Source organism: Pantherophis guttatus, chromosome 6 (assembly GCF_059756535.1).
Source record: "Pantherophis guttatus breed Tessera chromosome 6, ASM5975653v1, whole genome shotgun sequence".
Lineage (NCBI taxonomy): Eukaryota > Metazoa > Chordata > Lepidosauria > Squamata > Colubridae > Pantherophis > Pantherophis guttatus.
The window spans coordinates 32,326,223-32,347,130 of record NC_142068.1 but is presented as its reverse complement, the minus strand read 5'-3'; the positions used below and the strand labels follow the sequence as shown (position 1 = coordinate 32,347,130).

Sequence of the window (20,908 nt, the reverse complement as noted above, 5' to 3'; positions counted from 1 at the left end):
AGGCAGGAAACCCTACACCACTTCAGAAAAATGGTTATCCAACATCTTAAAAACTTCCAGTGTTGGAGCATTCGCAACTTCTGGAGGCAAGTTGGAGGCAAAATTAAATTAAAATTTTCACAACAGACATAGAAGAGGCAGTAAATTCTTTACTCTGTTGAAAAAAACATTTTGAGTTTGGTGCTCTCTAATTAATCTATGTGTAATGATACTGTTCCCTCATTTGGTCTATGGTATTGACTTTTGGTTTGCAAAATTAGAATTGGTCTGCAAACACTGCTTATAAAAGACATAAAAATGCATTTCATTCAGAATAGCTACTTTCAGGACATAACCTTAAAACCCGAGGTTTGCCAAGAATTTTGGGAAGAGGGAGCAAAAATGGCACTTTATAAAGTGTTTAGGTTTTAATCTTGCAGCAGGTTTTGGACTTTTATACAACGTCTGTTTTAAATTTGGCTTCAATACACGCTTGCTATGGTTCAGTCTGAATGTCTCTTGTATCATATATATTCTGTAGCCGGGGTGCTTGTGGTAGGTGAAGAAGGGAAGCAGAAATTTATTCTGATTACTTAAATGTAAACATGCAGGTTTCTTTGGCAAAAATATATACAATAAAAGGTTGGTCTTTGCCTTTTTCCAGCCCTTGAATACATTAGTCAGTCTAATCCTGCTTAGCTTTTGGAGATCAGACAAGTTTGTTACTATTTGAAAACTATTGAAATCTCTTAAATTAATAAAAAAAAGCATCATCATCATCATCCCCTCAGTAGCTCCCCCACTGTCACGCTTTTTACATTCTCATAATGTTGAAAATAAAGTAGCCGTTTGTACTTTTGGCTACAGTACAGATAATAGCCCGGGAAGTAGATACTGGCACGCAGCTCTTAGTAATTGCGGAAAGCTTATAAACCTGAATTTCCAGACCTTCCGTGTATTAGGCATTCGACCGCGTCGCAGAACTGCGATCTAGTAGTGATTCACCTTTTTGAACCGGCCACGTTTATAGCAACTCCAAGTTTCATTCGCTAGAAGTCAGCTCTGAGGCCGGAACTCAGCCGGACCAGAAAGGAAGTGGCACCAGTTCCCGGCCGGCGCTAAATCAAGGTCCCCCGGGTACGATGGCGTCGATGCTCCTACGCTCGCTGCTTCTCGAGACTTCTCAGCGACTGTTCGCGGCGGCGAATGGAGCTGCTTTGCTTCGTTCTCAGCCGCGCCGAAACAAAAAGCTCTGGCTCCGAGCTTACCTGGAGCAGCAGCGTTTGCTGGAGCCCCCCAGGCGCCGGTAAGAGGGTTTCGGGTGGGAGAGGCTCACGGGATTGGATGCAGGTTTAGCGCAGGGGAGCACTTCTTGTCTTCGCGACACGCAAGCTTTGGCCAGAGCTGGGAGTCTCAAGGTCGGAAGAAGCTCCAGCTCGACTCGGGCTGCTGCAGTGGCTGCTTATGATGCTTGGGAGAGAAAGCAAGAAGGCCGAGAGGCAGGCATCCTCCAGAGCAGGGCTCTCCAACCTTGGCAACTTTAGGACTTGTGGACTTCAACTCCCAGAATTCCTCAGCCAGCTTTGCTATGCTATGCTATGATGGTAAATTAAGTCGTAATATTCCTTCCACTAGTGGTTTATAGAAAAAGAGACACATCACTTGGAAATATAACTGTCGCCAGTCCCACCTGCTTTTTCTTGCTTACCTTTCGCACTTAGTCAACAAAAGGTTCATATGAAAGGTCATGTTCAAGTCAGTACCTGAATGCTAATTTGGAGTGTTATGGATGTATCTGATATCTATGTCTCAAAATATGGATGTAAATTTTGATAAGAATGTTGCTGTCAGTCAGACTTAACTCTGCAGATTGAGTTTTTAGAGGTCATTTTATCATTTAATTAACTTAATTGTTTTTTTTTCCTCAACCAATCCTACTTCACAGAAATTATATAGGAATAAAATACAGAAAGATATTTAGGAAAACTATTTTGAAGTTTTAGGGAAAAATGGGAGTCAAAAATTATTTGACTTTTAACAAATAAATACAATTTACACCAGGTTTATTTATTTTTATCTTGAAAAATATATTTAGATTAGATTAACTGTCTTTACCAGTATATTAGCATGTTGTTTTACTTATATATGCTTTGCAGAGTCTAAATTAACCCTGTGAGAAAGTGAAATATTCGTATATCTGATTTTTCAGGAATAAACAATATAATATTGATGACTAGAAGCAAAACAGTTTTTAGTTTTCTTAGCCTGCTCTATTTGGATAAGAAAGTTTGAAATAAATGATATTAATTAACAAAAATACCATAATATTGTGATACAGCTGTAGAGACTTTAATTTCATGTTTCATACCTGCAAGTTCTTTTATAAACTTCTGGACAATACATGACTCAAAGAAATGAAATACATAGAAGTTTCTGTTCTTGAAATATGTTAGCTCACAGTAATCAATTTGGGTTCTGAAATTGTCTTTTTCATGACATATCTTTGATTTCCATTATGAAGATTTTCAAACTGAATATATACAACCAAAATTTCAATACTGGTTTTTAAGAATACAGTAGTAGGAATAAGATACTTGATCGCCTTAGTCTCACCATGAAATCTGTCTTGACTAGGCTGTTTCTTATATATTTGCTTCTCTATTTCTGGTCTCCTTTTATGTAGGTCTGAGAAGCCTAACTGGGATTACCATGCAGAAATAGAAGCTTTTGGCCACCGGATACATGAGACATTCCCACTGGACCAACTCAAAACAGCATTTGTTAATTCTTGCTATATAAAAAATGAAGAATTTAAACGCCAAGAACTTGGACTAGAAAAAGAAAATCTTGCTCTTACTCTTAAGGACAATCAGGAACTTTCTTTACAGGGAGCTTCCTTTTCACACTCTTACCTGACACAATGCTTTGAAGAAGCCTTTCCAAAAATGCCACCTGCTGGCATTGAGGCACTTGTTAACTATCTCACCGGTGAAGAAATAGTATCCTACATTGCTAGAAACCTATCATTGCAAGATTTGACACTTTGTGCAGAATTTCCCGTGCCACCTAAGGTGCTGCAGCAGACTTTTTTTGCTGTAATAGGAGCTTTGCTTCAAGGTAATAGCTCTCAAAGGACAGAGATCTTTGTCAGGGTAAGTTACAATTGAAATTGGTGATCCAGACTTTTTTTAACACAAGATTTGCATGGGTGCAATATTCTGATACATATTTGCAAACTAGATTACCAGAACACATATAAAGAGAATTCAAAAAAATATTTCTTCCTAATATGCAAAATGATATTAAAAACTTGGAGAAAGTACTGGAAAATTACATGTAGAGATCCAGCTATACTGCAAGAATTTTAGTCCAGTATTATGCTTTATTTGCTTATTGATTACTTGGAGGCTGTGGAAGCATTTATTTTAGACCAACAGTACTCTATAGGATAAATAATGTAAGCCTCACAAAATATCTCATGGTGATTAGTTAGTAGTTAGTTAGCTAGTTAGCTAGTTGAGAAATGCTATTTATGTAACTTTCCTTCAGGGAAGTTGACTTTATGGAAGATGATTTCAGAAAGTTTATATTTGACATAGCCCATAGCCGTGATGGAAAACCTATGGCTGAGCTTCTGGTTTCTGGCACACACATGCACGCCAGCCACCTGGTCTTCGTGTGCACCAGAAACTGGAAGACCAGGTGACCAGGCTTTGCTCTTCCGGCGTCCAGCACTCCTGCGCATGTGCGCTGGGGAGCTGCTCTTCCGGTTTCTGGTGCTCCCCCACACTCACGCTCCTGTTTCAGCACTCAGTGCTGAAAAGGTTCGGCAACACTGGTCTATAGACTTCCTTAGTGCCTAATTTCACTTAATTTTGATTATTTTGTGAAAATTAAACATGATGTCGTGGCTTTCCTTGTCTCCCAAGCTATTTTACAATGTGCCTACTTCCGCCGTTTTAATCTATAGAGACATTTCTCTATATGTGTTATGTTGTGTTATGTTATGTTATGTTAGTTAATAAAAATTATCTCAATGCTTGAGAGGTAAAGTAGATTTATAGTGTTATAATGCAGTAATAACTAAGCATTACAAAAATATACCTAGTAAATGAGAGGTTTTTTTTATTTGAAAGAACGGTATATAGGTAATTCTCAAATTATGACAATAATTGGGATCAGAATTTCTGTTGCTAAGCAAGGTGGTTGTTAAATGAGTCAGACCTAATTTTATGACCTTTTTTGCCATGGTTTTTAAATGAGTCACTGCAGTTGTTAAGGGATTCATATAGTTATTAAACAAATCAGGCATCCCACATTGACTGTGCTTGTCAGAAGCTGGCTGGGAAGAGTGCAGATGGGGATCACATGATCCAAGGATCATGTGACCATCATAAATACATGCCAGTTTCCAAGTGCCCAAATTTTGATCACTTGCTGTGATGGTTATAAGTCCAAGGACCAGTTGTAAGCCATTCTTTTCAGTGTTGTTATAACTTTGAACAGTTGCTAAATATTTGCAAGTTGAGGTCTATCTGTATTAGCTATCTCAGTCATGATTATTGCTATTATTTTTAAGTAACTCAAAGAATATTGTCTTTTTAATATTTGTTTACAGGACTTCTTCATCCCTCAGTTGATAGGAAAGGAACTGTTTGAGATGTGGAACGTTGTAAACCCCATGGGCCTGCTGCTGGAAGAACTGGCCAAGAGGAATATAACTGCTCCCGAACCAAGGCTAACTAGGCAGTCAGGAGCTACCACTGCTTTACCCTTGTTCTTTGTTGGGTTATATTGGTTAGTAAGATTTCAGGATGATTCAGACTTGCTACTATGTACTGAAGGTGGACCCCTATCTTACCAATTATATATATTTCATACATATGCTTGAATAGAATTTCATGTAGAAAATAAAACATGCATAAACTTAGGCAGTTTAGTTAGTGTCCATTGATAGGGAGCAGAATGCCTCCAAGTAAGACAGTATAACATCAGGAGGAGAACTAGTTGGCTGATAAACACACTGCGTTCATGTTGCCTTGGCTTGTTGATCCTACAGCGTTTAGAATTCCAATTCTACTTCATAGAAGTGATAATAAAATCTGAACTAGCTTTTCATATCCGCAGTTATTTGCAGTGTATACCATTTAGATATAAAGAGTTATATTTTTTGTTGGTTTCTGTTCTCTAAAGAATAAGTGCTATTCATTGTCCCACTTCCAGCTTACATCTCTACAACATAAGTGATTTCTGACATGAAGATACATGTTTCTGGCATTCTTCAGTCTATTTCAGTCTATTTGATGACTTTGCAGTGTGGTTCAGAAATAATGGTGTCTTAACCATTATGACATTTTGAGTCTTTAAAAGACTGAAGACTTTAATTTAGTCTTTATCTTGTTTTTATCTTAGTCTTGTCTTTTTATATTGCTTTTTATGGATTATTCTTGATCTATTTTGCCTGAATGGTGGAATAATTTTACAAATTCAGGTCTACTTTGTGCATGAACAGTTGCTTTTCTTGTGTTTTGTAATTTTTTATTGTATAGTATGATTTATAAGCACACATTAATTCAAGGAAGTTAATTGCTTTCCATTGTTGGTAGTGGGACAAAGAATATTGATACTATCAGGAAATGAAGAGATTAATTAATTTACTGGTTTTTGTTCTTTCTCTGTAAAATCCAGACCATCTTTCTTAATAGAATAGAAGAGCCTTGGTGGCGCAGCAGACTAAAGTGCTGTTAAGTAGCACCAGCTGCCTGCAATTACTGCAAGTTCAAATCTCACCAGGCTCAAGGTTGACTCAGCCTTCCACCCTTCCGAGGCAGGTAAAATGAGGACCCGGATTGTGGGGGCAATAAGCTGACTTTGTATACAAAAGAACACCGCTTAAGGGGGGCCGAAAGCCCTACTAAGCAGGTATATACAAAAGTATGAAGGCTATTGCTTAACGCATTGTAAGCCACCCTGAGTCTCCAGAGAAGGGCGGTATATAAATCGAACCAATAAATAAATAAATAAATAAATAAAATATTTTTGATTGTTTTCTATTAGCAAAATCAAGATCTAATATTTTATCATTTATTAATTTTCATTTCAATATATTGCATATAATCATTACAGAACAATCTACTAATAAAGGTAGCACATAGATTTCGTAAAAGGCAGAAGAATAGTTTCGAAATCACTTTATACAAAGATCAAATAATAGACTAAAATTGTTTTTCATAGTATTATTTCATGTTTATTGAGATAATTTTATACCCAAGGAGCTATTTGAGTTTTTCAGTATTTGATTTACAAAGAGGCTATGTACCCTTTATATTAAGGCTTTCTATTAAATTATTAGATAAACAGACTATGTTGCCTAATCTGATTGATCAGTTACATAATCATAGACTTCATAAAGGTATTCCTTCTCTTTTCAGTGATAAGAAGCTTTTAGCTGAAGGTACTGGTGAAACAATATTGGCTGCTGAAGAAGAAGCTGCTCGTGTGGCCTTGCGGAAACTTTATGGCTTCACTGAGAACAGACAACCCTGGCATTACCCTTCTTTGAAATGTGAGAAGCAAGCTGAAAAAGCAATTAGCAGTAGTTAGCAAAAAAGTCAGGTCCATTTGCAACAGTACTGCATTTCAGCAAGAACTTTTTTCTCTTCTGTTCCATTTATCTAAATTAAAATGCTTTGAATAAAAACGCTTTATCAAAGGATTCATAAGATAGCTGTATTCATTTTATTATTTTGGAAAGCAACTCTTCATTTCCTAGTATGTAAATATTTGCATTGTCAACCCAAAGAAAGGGATTATATATTTCATTTCTTGATGGAGAGCTAAAATTAAATATTTGCCATTTTTATGATCACCCAAGTGAATTTGTGGATGGGTATGTTTCTTTACCCAGGTTCAATTTCCTGCATTTGTGCCTCAGTAATTTGCAATCTACCTAATTTCCATCATAGTTTCTAATCTGTTAAATACATTTGCAAGGACTATGAGCATCAACTAGGAATTTCTCATGTGTAATCTCATTAGAACAAATAGTGATAGTACAATATCACATGTTCCAATTATGCATTCAAAGGATCTCCTGCACATATTTCAAAAGACCACCACTGATGCAGCTTTAAAAACATTCACCTATGTTTGAATATATTTCTTTTTCAGCTTTTATTACAATGGAACGCATATGTAGTCTTCAAACCTCTTGAATTTCCTCCTTAAAGTGACATCAATTATCTATAGAATAATCTCATATACCAATTACATGACATCAACATCTAGCTATGGAATAATCTCATATACCAATTACATGGGACTATAATTGACAGGGAGAAAATGTCAGATTCTGTGCTGTTAACCTAATGATTCTACTACATCTGCTCTTTGTCAAGATATGGGAACTCTGCTGGAATGAAATAAATTGTATTATATATATTCACACTATAAATATATTTACAGAGATAATACTGTATTCCAAGCTATGTAGAAAGTAATTATTTGATGTTCTGGATATATACTTTGCATGATAAAATATACAATATCCTTTGCTGTACACACTGCTGATAATTCTGAAACTTAAAGCTCCAGCTCTTTGAGAATGAGGCTGATGGACAATTTACAATTATGTGTTTGGAAAAAGTCACAATACAGTGATAAAACATAGCTTTGTGTGTGAAAGACTAGTATGTTTAAAGGATTTTAGTACATAGCAAAGAAAAATGAAGCCAACTAGTTGAATAATATCCGATAAAATAGTCTTAAGAATTAGGAAGGAATTCCAAGGATGTTTCAACTGCTATTTAACCAGCAACATATATACAACTCAGCTTCCAGAGCCAGACATTTACTTGAGAAAATATAATATAACCTTTGTGTTTGCAGAAACCAGAAATTGAAACCAAGGCTTGCCAAGGTTAGATCACAAGAAATGGGAAAAGGAGGGAGTGGCAGCACAGCCAAAATAAAGCTCTTGCTTGTGTCTGTGAGCCATAATCCAACCAACCAATAATGGTCATAAAAATAATTATATCTATTCGCCTCTGATCTCATTGCTTCTGCAAATTGCTGGCTCCTGATACATTAATAATAAACCAAGCAATAGGGCTAGGTGTGTGACAGATTGGGTTCACCCCATGCAAAGTTTATGGCATTTCCATTTTTTAAAAAAATTAAATCACTCAAAATCAGTGAGATGGGAGGTGTCTAAATATGATCAATAAATTGCTGAACTACTGTTTCCTGGATAAATTACACACTGGCTGGATTCATATAGTATATTATAAAAGTAGGGATAAGAATAAGATATTTTGGGAGGCCACAAGCAAAATTGGGAAGGCCTCTTCTTGCCACCTGGAGTTTTTAAGCAAGCCTTAAAAACTGAACTCTCTGTACCTCGAAAGAGAAGCATGTTATCATATTGGTAAGAGATTATTGGGAAGTCGGGTGGAGCAGAAAGAAGGGATTCAGAGGCTCACCCAGGTCGACGTTTAGAAATCTGTCTGGGATCATCGACTATGACAAATCAAAATGACGTAGCTGCCTCCACATACAAGAGCCTTAGGCTCCTGAAAATTATTTGCCGGGAGAAGCCACCGGGACTACCCAAGTAACGCTTGCGAGTCCTCCGCTATCTTGATCAGGATGACCCTTTGATCCCATTCATGGAGATCATGCGGTTGCAGGATAATCCAAATTCAGGGAGCTCTTCGTATACTCTCGGAAGACACGGTGTTCATCACGGACCTTGCACCGTCAGTTCATCGCCCTTGCTCGGCTCCCCAATTCTTTTCCTTTCGCCGACACATTTTCTTTTAAACCCCTTTCCTTACGTCATAAGTCCCCAATTTCAGATTGCGTGTCGCCCCCTCTCCCCGTGACTTGCAGGGTCATGCCAGGTAAGCGGCTCCCGAGAGGAAAAGAGACACGGGAAGTCCTCCCGGGCGGAAGGGGGCGCTTTTCGCTGTTGCCAGAGCGTCGGCGGCACTCCTCTCCTCGTCGTTTCTGGGAAGAAGTATAGTGCAGGTTCCGCCTCGGCTCGTCATTCAGCCGCCCCGGGCCCGGCTCGAGCTCGCCTCTCCTGCTGCTCCCCTTCCTCCCCCTCTCCTCTCCCGTTCTCCCGTTGGGGCTCGTGCGGGCGGGCGCGGGCCTCGCCCTTCTGCTCAAGCGGGACGGTCCCTGCCTCTCCTGCGCCGCCTTCCTCTTCGTTCTCGAGCGGACCGGGCATCGGCTCCCCCCCCCGGCGGAGGCCATGGCGGCGAGCGCCAAGCGGAAGCAGGAGGAGAAGCACCTGAAGCTACTGAGGGAGATGAGCAGCCTCCCGCCCAACCGCAAGTGCTTCGACTGCGACCAGCGCGGCCCCACCTATACCGACATGACGGTGGGCAGCTTCGTTTGTACTTCCTGCTCCGGCATCCTGTGAGTTGAGGAGAAAGAAAGGGCCCGGCCGCTTGGCGGGAGGAAACGGTCGAGGGTTCTAAGTAGGCAGCGCAAGAGAGGAGGGAGAAAGCCCGCTCAGGCTGGGGAAGCGGTTTTGTGAGGAGCTCCTCAGTTGGGAAAGATGGAGGACTTGGGCCCTCGTGAAGAGCCAAATAAAGGTGGAAGTGGGGATTCTTCCCTTCTCCCCGAAATACTAAAGGGTGTGGGAAAGTAAAGCAATACAGTATCTGCAGAAAGAAATGGAGGAGATTGGACTGGTACAGTTACTTTGGTCACCAATAGAAAGGAATTTTGTTGCAGGCAGTTTGAAAGACTGGGCCATCTGGAGAGACCACCAGAAAGCAAAAAGCTGATAAAGTGAAATTACCAGAGAAAAGTACAGGATAAGAGTTTGGGAAATAACCTAGTATGGACATGTTCCACAAGTGCAGACAACATTGCTTAAAATGAGAGTTTGTTCCTAGTTGTATGCAATAAAATATGGATTATATTAAATGCAAAATGGTATTTATGGAAGAAAAGTATGTAAGATTGATGTGCTAGTTTTCTGATGGGGGAGAATCAGTTACATTGTAAAAATACATAAAATAGAAAAGGAACTTCGTGAATGCATTTTCAAAATGTAATAACTTGTTCATGCCTTTTTTAATATCTGTAACAGAACATTTTGAGGAAGTAATAACAATAGGCAATACTAAGTAAGCATATTACTTTAAGGGCTTGTAGCAGGAAACAGTATAAACATTTTGTTAATCTCTAACTCTCTTTGAGAGTTTACTATATTTTTACCACCTTATAATTGCCAAAGTGCACATAATTTTGAAACAATATAAACTAGTTTTTTTTGTGAAGTTAGCTGTCCAGAATATATAATCTTCAGTACTTTTATATTTTTTTTCAAGAATGCCATGTTACAATAGACAGGCTTAGTTTGATCATCTGTGACATACACATAATTATGTTCTAGGTCTGAAGATTAATTATCTCTACTGGTGTAAATTGATCAGAATCTTGCTTATGTAAGAAAATTGTATATATGCAAGGGGAAATGGGAGATTTGTGATTTCAAATTTTTGAATTTTTCAAGGTGAACAATATGCTTTATTTTAAATTGAAAAAAAATTAATTTTGCGAAGTTGATATTATGAAATAATGATGGAATAATAGAGGATTATCTATTAAAACAGCTGAATTTAGAAATATTTAGTGTGACAATTGAGTGTATCTTTTTCAATATCAATTTTAAGAATCCCACTAATTCTGAGCATACTTCTTAGTAGTAGATCCTCAGATTTCATATGCTGTCCTACCTTGATATTTGTTTGAGTTTCATAATTGAGATACTTCTCTTGTCTGATTCTATTAAAAATAATGACTAAAATTCCCAATATCTTCAGCCAGCATCATTAAGAGTGGTAGTGGTGGGTGTTTTAGAGAACTATCAGGAGAGAATGAAGGCACGAAATAAAGCTGACCCATTCTCAGATTTCTCTATTGAATATTTGGGGCAAGGCATGATCTTTCTGATAGAGAATTAGAATCCTCAGGCTATTTTAAGCAGACTATTGTACTCCTATGTACATGTAGTATGTACATATAGAGAATGATAAAGTTTATATTTTTAGACTACTTTTTAATGGTTGTGTGTGTGCTGTATATACCAAAATCTTTTCAAACACAAATTCATAGTGTCTTAGTGAAGGTTATGTCTCTCCCAATCAAATGCAACCCAGTTCTCTCACCGGTATTCAAGTAAGACAACCATTGAGTGATGCAAAAAATGAAAGGATTAAATCTGTTGTTCCTTTTGAACTGCCATGACGTTTTGTTTCATAGAACTCAATAAAACATTGGCTGTGATATATTTTATTATGACAACCAATATCTTTATAGGATTAAAATAAAAATACTTTTAAGAAACATTCAGCCATAGTGAGACTAAAGGTACAACTGCCAGAATAGTGGGAAAATGAAATAAATTTATTAGTTTTTGACATGGATGGAATTTGTAATAGATAGAATTGCAAGATAAAATCCATAGTATTTATAGCAAAATTTAATGTTTAGTTTCTTCATATCAAAATAATTGAATTTTGAGTTCTGTATCATTTTTTACGTCTCTGGTCTTTAGTTAAAATTTAAACAGATGAACACTTTACTAGAAGAAAAGTTCAAATAAAAGTTTTTTAAGAAAGACTAAAAGATCTGTATCCATAGGAATTCTAAAAATCTGTATAGTGCTTATATTTTTAAAAAAGCAAATGTCTTAAAAGCGCTAACTTGTGCACCAACATTTTAAATTGATACCTATAGCCAAGCTCAGAGAACTAAAGTTATTTACAAATATGTTATTAGGCCCAATTTTTCTACAATACTTGAATCAAAACTTATTTCAAAATTAAGTAATTTTCATATTTGTCATATCTCTTATTTATTGAATACTATTTTTATCATTAATAACTTTAAACTGTAGTTAAAAGTTCTTTTACTTGAAAGATTTCTACAATCACTTTTTTTTAAAAAAATGTTTTATAGGAGAGGTTTAAATCCACCTCACAGAGTGAAATCCATTTCAATGACCACATTCACACAGCAAGAAATAGAATTTCTTCAGAAGCATGGAAATGAAGTAAGTATTTAGTATAGAATGCCTAAGTAAATTGATGGAGAATACAATTTTAATGAGTGCCTTATATTAGTCAAAAAGATAATATAAGTTCTGAGAATAACATGAAATTTTCTTGGGTATGTACAGTATGTACAATGGTATTTGTGAGCTGAAATTGAATTCTAATTGGACCTATGTAGTGTGAATCTTCATTGATGCATTTCAGCTTTTCCTCTGCCTTTTTATGATTCAGCATGCTTTTAGAGTGAACTTTTCAGCATGGGTGGAACTTCCTAGAAATATGGGTGGTATTTCCTCAAATATTTGTTCCTGTTAATATTGCATCACAGTAGTGCTGCTGAAGCATGTTGTGCCTGTGTTTTATGGGATATAGAACTTGCTTAATGGTCTTAAAATTATCAAAATACGTAGGACTATATGACATGAATTTAAAGTCTTTTTCTAGACATTAGGAAGCTATCCCAAGTGCATGAATTCCAAGAAGCTTAGTCATAACACATAGCTTAAGTTACAGAATTGTATTAGCTAAAATAATGGGTAAGAAATGACTAATAAATCTGGAACTTTAAATCAATCATTTTTTATTTGATCAGAGTTATTTTTAGCAAATATTATTTGCTTCCAACCCCTGAAATAGGACATTTTGCTGTGGCCAAATTAATTATAATTAGGTTTTTTTTTATAATTATTGTTTTCCTTGATAAAAGAAAAATCTAATTATTTAGAAGATGCAGAGGAATTATCTGAATAACTGTAGTAAGAAGTAGTTCAGTGCTATTCAGTATAAAAAGAATGTTATTTTAAGAATATTATTATCCAAAATTAGCTGAAACACTGAAAACAATATAGCTGGTATGTAGGGAATGCAGATGGATAGTGAAAAAATCATCTCACTAAATTGGAATCTGGTGCACAAAATATACATTTAGAATTAAAGACTTTTAATTCTATCACTCAAATCATAGTCATTTGGGGATACTATGACTGCTGGAATTTGGAGAACCAGTCATAAGGTTAAAACCAGTCAGAGGGGTGGGGACTATTGTTTTTACTCTTTTATACTGGGTTTTTATTGTTTGTAAGCTGCCCAGAATCTCTGAGAGTGAGTGAGTGGTCATATAAATCTTCTGAATAAATACAACTGGGATGGGCTTCAAACATTTTAGCAAGGGGTTCTCTGCCCATTTGCTGGGTGGGTGTAGCCTAGTTGGCCTCCTGCACCACGGTGGGAGGGAGGGCGTTTTTGCTATCCCAGGGCTTGGGAGGCTTTCCTTGAGTGTCCGGGAGGGTGAAAACTGCCTCCCCAAGCTCTGGAGCCTGGAAAAGGGCCCGTTTCCAGCCTTCCCGAACTTCCTGTAGGCCTGTTTTTCACCCTCCCTGAGCCTCTACACGCATCCTGCATTTACCTGCATCCAAAATAGGCCGCAGGGGAACTCCTGAGAGAGGAAGGGTGGGTAGGAGGGGCCAGCCAGGAGTGGGATTTGGGGGTTGTCCGAACTGCACAGAATCTTAGCTAGAGTTTTCCTGAACCCCTGTGAACCCCCAGCAGGCCACCCATGAATACGACCCGTTCAGCACTATCACAACTTAAACAATTGCTGAATGGATAGCAGGTAAGTGAGGACTACCTATACACTCCTGCCATTCTTCATTCGTCCCTCTTAGGAACATCTGCCCTTCATTCTCTTCTGAATCAACATGGTAGGACTTGCAGGGAGATGTATGTGTATGTAATTTTATCATTGAATATTACTTTATGCAAGGTGATGACCAAAAAAAAGATGTTACTGCTAAAGTAATTGCATAATTCAGTGATTTAGTTGTAAATATTTAAAATTGTAGTCTTCTATTACAGTATTTCTATTTATTGCATGCTTTAGTTCTTTTTATTTTTATCAACCTATTTAAAATGTTTTACAAAATCTATAAAAAACATCATCTGAGATATGTAATTCGGCTCCCAAACTATATACCCTGTTTCCCCCAAAATAAGACATCTCCTGATAATAAGCCCAATCGGGCTTTTGAGCGCATGGCAATAAGGCCAAGCGCTTATTTCAGGGTTCAAAAAAATATAAGACAGGGTCTTATTTTCGGGAAAACACTGTTATAGTCATTAACCATAACAAAGATTTTAGATTTTATAAAGTTTTAGTGAATTCATGTTGCGAAAATGAATGTGTTTGAATATGTACACAACACTATTTGATGATGTCTCAATCTCTTTAATATAGTATAGCTAGTCCTTGACTTATGACCACAATTGAGCTCAAATTTTCTGTTGCTAAGTAAGACAGTTAAGTGAGTTTTGCCCCATTTTATGACCTTTCTTGACAAAGTTGTTAAGTGAATCACTGGAGTTGTTAAATTAGTAACACAGTTACTAAAGTCACAGTTAAGTGACTTTGCCTTTCCCAGTGACTGCTTGTCAAAAAGTCACAAAAGATGATCACATGATCCCGGGATACTTCAGCTGTCATACACACATGCCAGTTGCCAAGCATCCATAGTTTGATCACCTGACCATGGGGGTGTTGCAGTGGTCGTAAATGAAAAGCAGTCATAAGTCATTTTTTTCAGTAATTTCAGATTCCCTAAAGGAATGATTGTAAAACGAGGACTACCTATATTTTAGTTCATTAAGTGATCAGACGGAAGTACATTTAATTTAATATTGTTTCTCTTTGAAAAGGTATGTAAACAGATATGGCTAGGATTATTTGATGATAGATCATCAGCAATTCCAGACTTCCGGGACCCTCAAAAAGTCAAAGAATTTCTACAAGAGAAATACGAAAAGAAAAGATGGTTGGTACATGTTTCACTATAATTATATTATAAAACTTTTTATAATAAAAAGAATTTGTATTATAATATATAGAACATTTCCTATTCTATTTCCAGTGGAGTGCCTAAACATATATTTGTTTTATTTGTATCAATATTTACCTTGTGGAGGTATTACTGGAAAATTTCTTACCAAATTCAAAATCGTTGAATCGCCTTTGTCATGCATATTACAGTACCCCTACTGATTGTTTCTACTGTAAGTACTGCCATTATTTTCTTCTAGTAGTCATCAATTAGTTCGCCCTGTTTCCCCCTAGGGTTAAAAGGAATTGTGAGCAAAAGTACTAAATATTAAACTATTTGTCAAGTCCAATGTTTGGACCTTAATTTCTTTAGCAAATTATTGTTCATTCTCCAGAACATGACAGTGTCCAGTTGAATGAATTTCCTGGTGCTATTTCCCTGGAATACTCCTTAACAACCCCCATTCATTATGGTAGACTTTTCTCAAACTTAGGTGAGAAAGGCTTGGCTTTCTTTTTATAACTTAAATACCCCCCCCCTCCCAAATCATGTCTTATTTGATTGCTTCTGATTTAGGGAGATTAATGCATAAAATAAAAACAGATAAAATATTTTTGATTTAACATTTAAAGGTTGTGTATATTTGTATTTATGGATTACAGATATTCACAGTGTACTTTTTTTTCCCTTTAAACTGTTATTGGTATAGTAAAGTAAAATTTTGGGCTGAAGCAATTCTTAGAGCTATTTTTGACAGGCTGAAAATTTTCTTTTCAAGTTTTAGTTAAATGTATTTCTTAAACTGATACTTGTTGCTAATATCTATTTTTCAGCTGTGTAGAATAATGTATTTTGCTCAGCTTGTAATAGGTTATCTTATTTAGGTACTACACATAAACACACAGGGTTCCAGTTGTAGAAGTTGAATTTCAACCAGCTAGATTATATTACTTCTATTTACGTTCACTATTTACTTTGTACATTTATGATTTGTATTAGACCAGTTATATCTTAATAATTATTCAATGCATTTCAATTATATGTCAATTAATATTTTAAATCTTTGTTCTTACTGCATTTCTTACTTTATAGCTATTGTAACAGTGAGTTTATAATTGCTTAAGCCATGTGGTTAATTCCAGCTCTCTAAAGCCTAGAATAGGACTGTGGCATCATCCTTTATTAATGATTGTTTGGGGGATGGTATAATAAATACAAATGTTTCAATTTGGCATTTTAGGTATGTTCCTCCAGAACAAGCAAAAGTTGTGGCTTCTGTCCATGCATCCATATCTGGATCGTCTGCTAGTAGTACAAGTAGTACTCCAGAAGTTAAACCACTTAAATCTCTCTTGGGAGAGTCTGCACCAGCACTGCACTTAAATAAAGACACACCTACACAAGTAAGTAATGTATCTTTTAAAAGTGTATGAATTTAACACACATTCAATAAAATATGTTACCTGGTGCACTGATCATTACTAATCTATTGTTTAAAATCTTTCTTCAGACCCCTGCTGCTTTCATATTTTCAGTTTATACTATATAGCTGTTCTATATCGCTTATTTTTGTTCTGATGGCTTTCAGGGAATCTATCTACTCAACAATTCTATTCAGTTCTACTTTATATTTCTGTTAACAATGTTAACAGAACAAAACTATTTTTTTTCATAGTGACAATATCACTCATATTTCCTTTAGTTCTTCATCCTTCAATGATCTGTTCTTTCGGAGGGTTTCTTTTTGTCCACCTATATTTTGTTGAGTTTTTACTTAAAAGTCACTCCCTGTTCTTTTAGGAAACCTATCTTGCATTCTCCCAATATCTAAGCTTCTATAGTACTGACATATTTTCTCAGCTTTCTAGTCTTTGGTCTCCTTAATTTTTCACACATTTCTGTTTCCTCAATTATCTTCACTAGAGTCTGGATATTGTGTGTCTCATTGGAGTGTTTGAATGTTTGTGCAATTTTGCATTAGTCTACTGATGAGTGCCAGATCTGTAACATATTACAGTGCAGAATTAAATTGCCTCATCTGGATGAAAAATAAGTTGACTTATAAAAGCGTTGTTTTTCTGTATTAGGAATGATATTCTGGTTTACTCTAGTTCAGTGGTTCCCTAGCTTTTTTTTTTTGGCCATGCCCCACCTAAGCATCCATAAAAGAGAAAAATAAAAGAACGAAAGACAGTAGAAGTACTGAGGAATTTAAAAAATAATAGTATGAAGGGATATGAAAAAACAGCAAATAAAGTTTCAAAACATATAATAGAAAACTGAAATGCATAAATATAAAATAATTTTAATGAAAGCTTTTTCTGTAGTACTTACTACAGAAGTACTACATTAATTACTATACTAATATTAATTACTATACATATTAAAATAAAAGTACCTAAGAAATTGAAAATACAATTTGAGCTCACCTCAAGATCATATTTACAACGCAATCCTATGCATGTCTACTCAGAAGTAAGTATCATTGTCTTCAATGTGGCTTACTCCCGGGAAAATGTAGGATTGCAGCTTTAGTCTACTTAAATTAGTGAGATCCTTGTGCTTGATGCCTGCTGCAGAGAGATTTTATATTAGACTCCAATTTAGTCAGATTCATTCTCAAGTCTCCTCATTCAGTGATATCCAGTCAATTTCTTTTCTTCAGTAGCAAATCATTTACAGCACTAAAGCCACATTCAGGTAAATATGAAGATGGGAACGGTAACAGCAGTTTTCTTGCAAATTAGGTTGAATTTGGGTATTTGGTTTCTGTCTCGTCACAAAGCCATGCCATAATAATAAGAAATAACTATTAAAAGAAGATGACGCAGAAAGAGGAAAATTAAAAAAAAAACCCACATTCTTCGCTTAATTTATGAATAATAAGATTGTCATGAACGAAAGGGGGGTTGTAACCTATGACCTCCTCTACTCGCCCACTCAGTTTGAACCTGCAGCTTAGTGGAGAAATGCTTTGGTAGTTCAGTAGGTGGAGGTGAATCACACAGGCCTGGTAAGGCCTACGCATGCCTGGCCCAGCCCCAGATTGCTCTAAGAGGAAAAGTCTTGTAAAACATGGCTTGGGAAAACACAGATTAAAAATAACTGTAAATCTTAACAATTTCTTACTTAAACTTGGGTCCTGGTTCTGTATCCTTACTGCTGGCTTCACCCAGCAGCCATCCACTCTGTCTCCCCACAGAGCAGCTCTCCCTGCAACCACTCAGCAGCAAAGCCCACAGGAAAGAGAGAAAGACTTTCCCAATACCATGATTCTTAGTGGAAACACATCTGATTGGCTGGCAGTTGCTCCCTTCTCCCCCAGCTTGGATATCCTTTTCAGACCAGGCCCTAAGAAATGCACTTTAACAAAGACAACAATAGGTAAATGAAACACAGTTGTTTCATCACAAATATATAAGAACAATTAGCAGGCTTTCAAAAATTCAGTTAATAGCTCATTTGCAAATTGCCCCCCACTAAAAATCAAATTGCCCCCCTGTGGGGTATAGGCCCCACGTTGGGAACTACTGCTCTAGTTACTCTACTCATGCTTGTTTAACCCACTGCAATTTGTTTACAGTCTCCTGTTACAATTCGGTCTCATGGGCAGTCACAAGAAAAGAAGCAATTCGATCTTCTCAGTGATCTTGGTTCAGACATATTTGCTGCTCCTGCTCCGCACCCCACAGCTACTGCAAATTTTGCTAATTTTGCACATTTCAACAGTCATACAGGTATTTTTATTTACTATCTTAGGTTTGACAATGATAAATACAGAGATTGAGCTAATTTGTATGGCCATTGGTTTAATGGTTAAATTATCCCAAATGTGTGCTTAATCACTGATGGTTATTAATAATTCAAGTTTACAGAAATCTAAAAATAAAATAGGAAATAAGCTATGAAAACCAAACTTGCTAGCTTCTGTAATATTGGCAAGGATTTGAGAAAAAAGAAGAGATAGTCAAACTTCTTTCAGTCAAGGCCAAATAAAATAACATTTAAAATTATGAGATTATGAGTCTTCCTAAGTATAATAATCTTAAGTATCCAAATTTTAAGCAAATTAGCTAAAAGATAAAATGTACAGTGCATTATTATCATAGGAACAAAATTGACAAAGTGTGAATAATTTATGATTAAAATGATTAAACTACATATGATAATATATTACAATTAAAATATAAAACAAGTTATATGCTATTATGAAAGTAACAAAATATGATAAAATATTCAGTGCTATCTATACAAAGAATAAAAATGAAAATGAAGTATTCTATGCTAATAGGCTAAAAATTAATATTATTAAGGTGATTAGAAGATTAAATATAGTAGATAGAAATATCTACTACAGTTTAATAAGAGTTTTATTTAACTCTTACCAGCAATCGGTTTCCTGCTAATTTTATATTGGGCAAGATTAAATCAGAAATAATTACAAATACAGAATTAGTTTGTGTAATTCTGTGTAGAAGCTGTGTAAATATTGAGATAAAAATTTCTATCTTTATAAAATGAGCAACATAGAAATGCTTGTTTGATAGTCTTAAGAGTTACTAACTCACACGGTCATACAAGCTCCAAGAACAAGCTCTCCTTATATCTGACATGCTCTTGGTAAAAGCCTTTCTGTCCTTGAGAACTACTAGCTATCCAAGACAAATCCCAAGGGTTATGTCCTTTGATTGTTGGTAAAGGTAAGATTGGGACTCTTGCTTAAATCAGTTTGGTGATTGTCCTTTATTGTTTTCAAAGTGATCTAGATTACTCGTAATCAAAGGAAAAAAGGTGGGAAGGATAAAACCCTAAGAGTGGTAATACTAGTCACACATTTAATATATTTGAGGATATTAACAATATTAACAGAGAATGCAACAGGGGAAAAAAGCAATAAACAATGGGAGCACGCTCATGATTTGTACTGTGTTGCTTTATATGACTCACATATAGGTGTATATTTCTTTTAAAATAACTGATCAAGAGCATAATCCTTCATGTTCTATAAAAGATCTGATGCTAGAACTATCAAAAAATCTAATATTTAGCATGTAAAATGCTTATTTTTCCTCTTTTGATTCTGACTGAATTTTTTTAAATCAGTTGTAGGACTGGAATAAAACCTTCCTTGTGTATTTTTGTGTGTGTTGGAATGGATGGGGGGACTGTAATGTGCTCTTTAAAAAGCATTTTCAGCACAGAGTTTGGTGTCTGAATCTCAGAAGTGCTTGAAAGGCAGAAGAAGAGGGTTTTTTTTTCTTTTTTAACTTGGAGCTATTCAGTTACGGAAATAAATTAAAAAAATAATGTCTCCTCCCATTCTTTCCTTGAAACACTTTAACATGTAAGTTAACTGTGATGATATGGATTTTTCTGTTGGTGGTACTAGATCCTTGTAAGTCCTCTCTTCCATGTCTCCCTTTCACAGGGAATCTGTTTATATAATTACTTGATTATATAATGACTTGTTGGTCCTATTATATCTTTAAAAAGAAATCAGAGGAAGAAGATGTCTCACATAAGTCATTATCCATAGTTTTCAAACTAATCTAAGTCATTTTTGTTGAAGTCAGTAGTTAACTAATATTAATAATTATAATTATTAGGTATTTATTTAACTTTTATTTATTTAACTTGTTGTAAGCTGCCCAGAATCACTTATTCTATGTGGATGTCTATATAAATTAAATAATTAAATAAACAAATAAATGAATATTCTGTGCATGCTGTTTATTAGTTTCACTTTGCTTACACATTTCACTTTTCTGAACTATTATGTAAAATGGTGCAACTTGGTCATTAAATGAAGTGGTCACTAAGTCAAACTGTTATTGTTCTGTGGTCTTAATTCAGCTTTCCTATAAATGCAAGGATTAAACATAGTTACTTTTTCATTACTGCTGTAACTGCAAAGGGTCACCAAATAAGGCAGTTGCTAAATGAGGACTCTCTGTAATTGAGTGGGATTAAATAAATCTTTAGCTACAGTAGTTGCAAATTACAGTTCATATACCTATAAAGAGTAGAGAATGCCCTTTTTTAAGG

At 35.8% G+C, this 20,908-nt stretch overlaps 2 protein-coding genes across 12 annotated transcripts in view; both read left to right on the top strand.

Annotated features, from left to right (window-relative positions):
• The first annotated feature begins 934 nt into the window (after positions 1 to 934).
• Positions 935 to 6,694, top strand: MRPL44 (mitochondrial ribosomal protein L44). Its single transcript, XM_034439372.3, has 4 exons — positions 935 to 1,285; positions 2,663 to 3,131; positions 4,598 to 4,776; positions 6,411 to 6,694. Exons 1-4 carry the CDS (start codon positions 1,122 to 1,124, stop codon positions 6,580 to 6,582), a joined length of 984 nt encoding a protein of 327 aa, XP_034295263.2. The 5' UTR covers positions 935 to 1,121; the 3' UTR covers positions 6,583 to 6,694.
• A 1,864-nt stretch (positions 6,695 to 8,558) lies between these two features.
• Positions 8,559 to 20,908, top strand: part of AGFG1 (ArfGAP with FG repeats 1) — a 35,601-nt gene continuing 23,251 nt past the window's right edge. For 8 of the 11 annotated variants that reach the window (XM_087872658.1, XM_034439370.3, XM_034439366.3 and 5 more), the window contains exons 1-5: positions 8,559 to 9,399; positions 11,956 to 12,049; positions 14,742 to 14,857; positions 16,104 to 16,266; positions 18,447 to 18,600. In XM_087872658.1, the coding sequence (XP_087728784.1) occupies positions 9,233 to 9,399; positions 11,956 to 12,049; positions 14,742 to 14,857; positions 16,104 to 16,266; positions 18,447 to 18,600 (694 nt within the window). In that variant the 5' untranslated portion in view covers positions 8,559 to 9,232. The remainder of the gene's footprint in view (positions 9,400 to 11,955; positions 12,050 to 14,741; positions 14,858 to 16,103; positions 16,267 to 18,446; positions 18,601 to 20,908) is intronic. The other 3 variants (XM_087872657.1, XM_034439367.3, XM_087872659.1) reach the window with 2 other exon arrangements.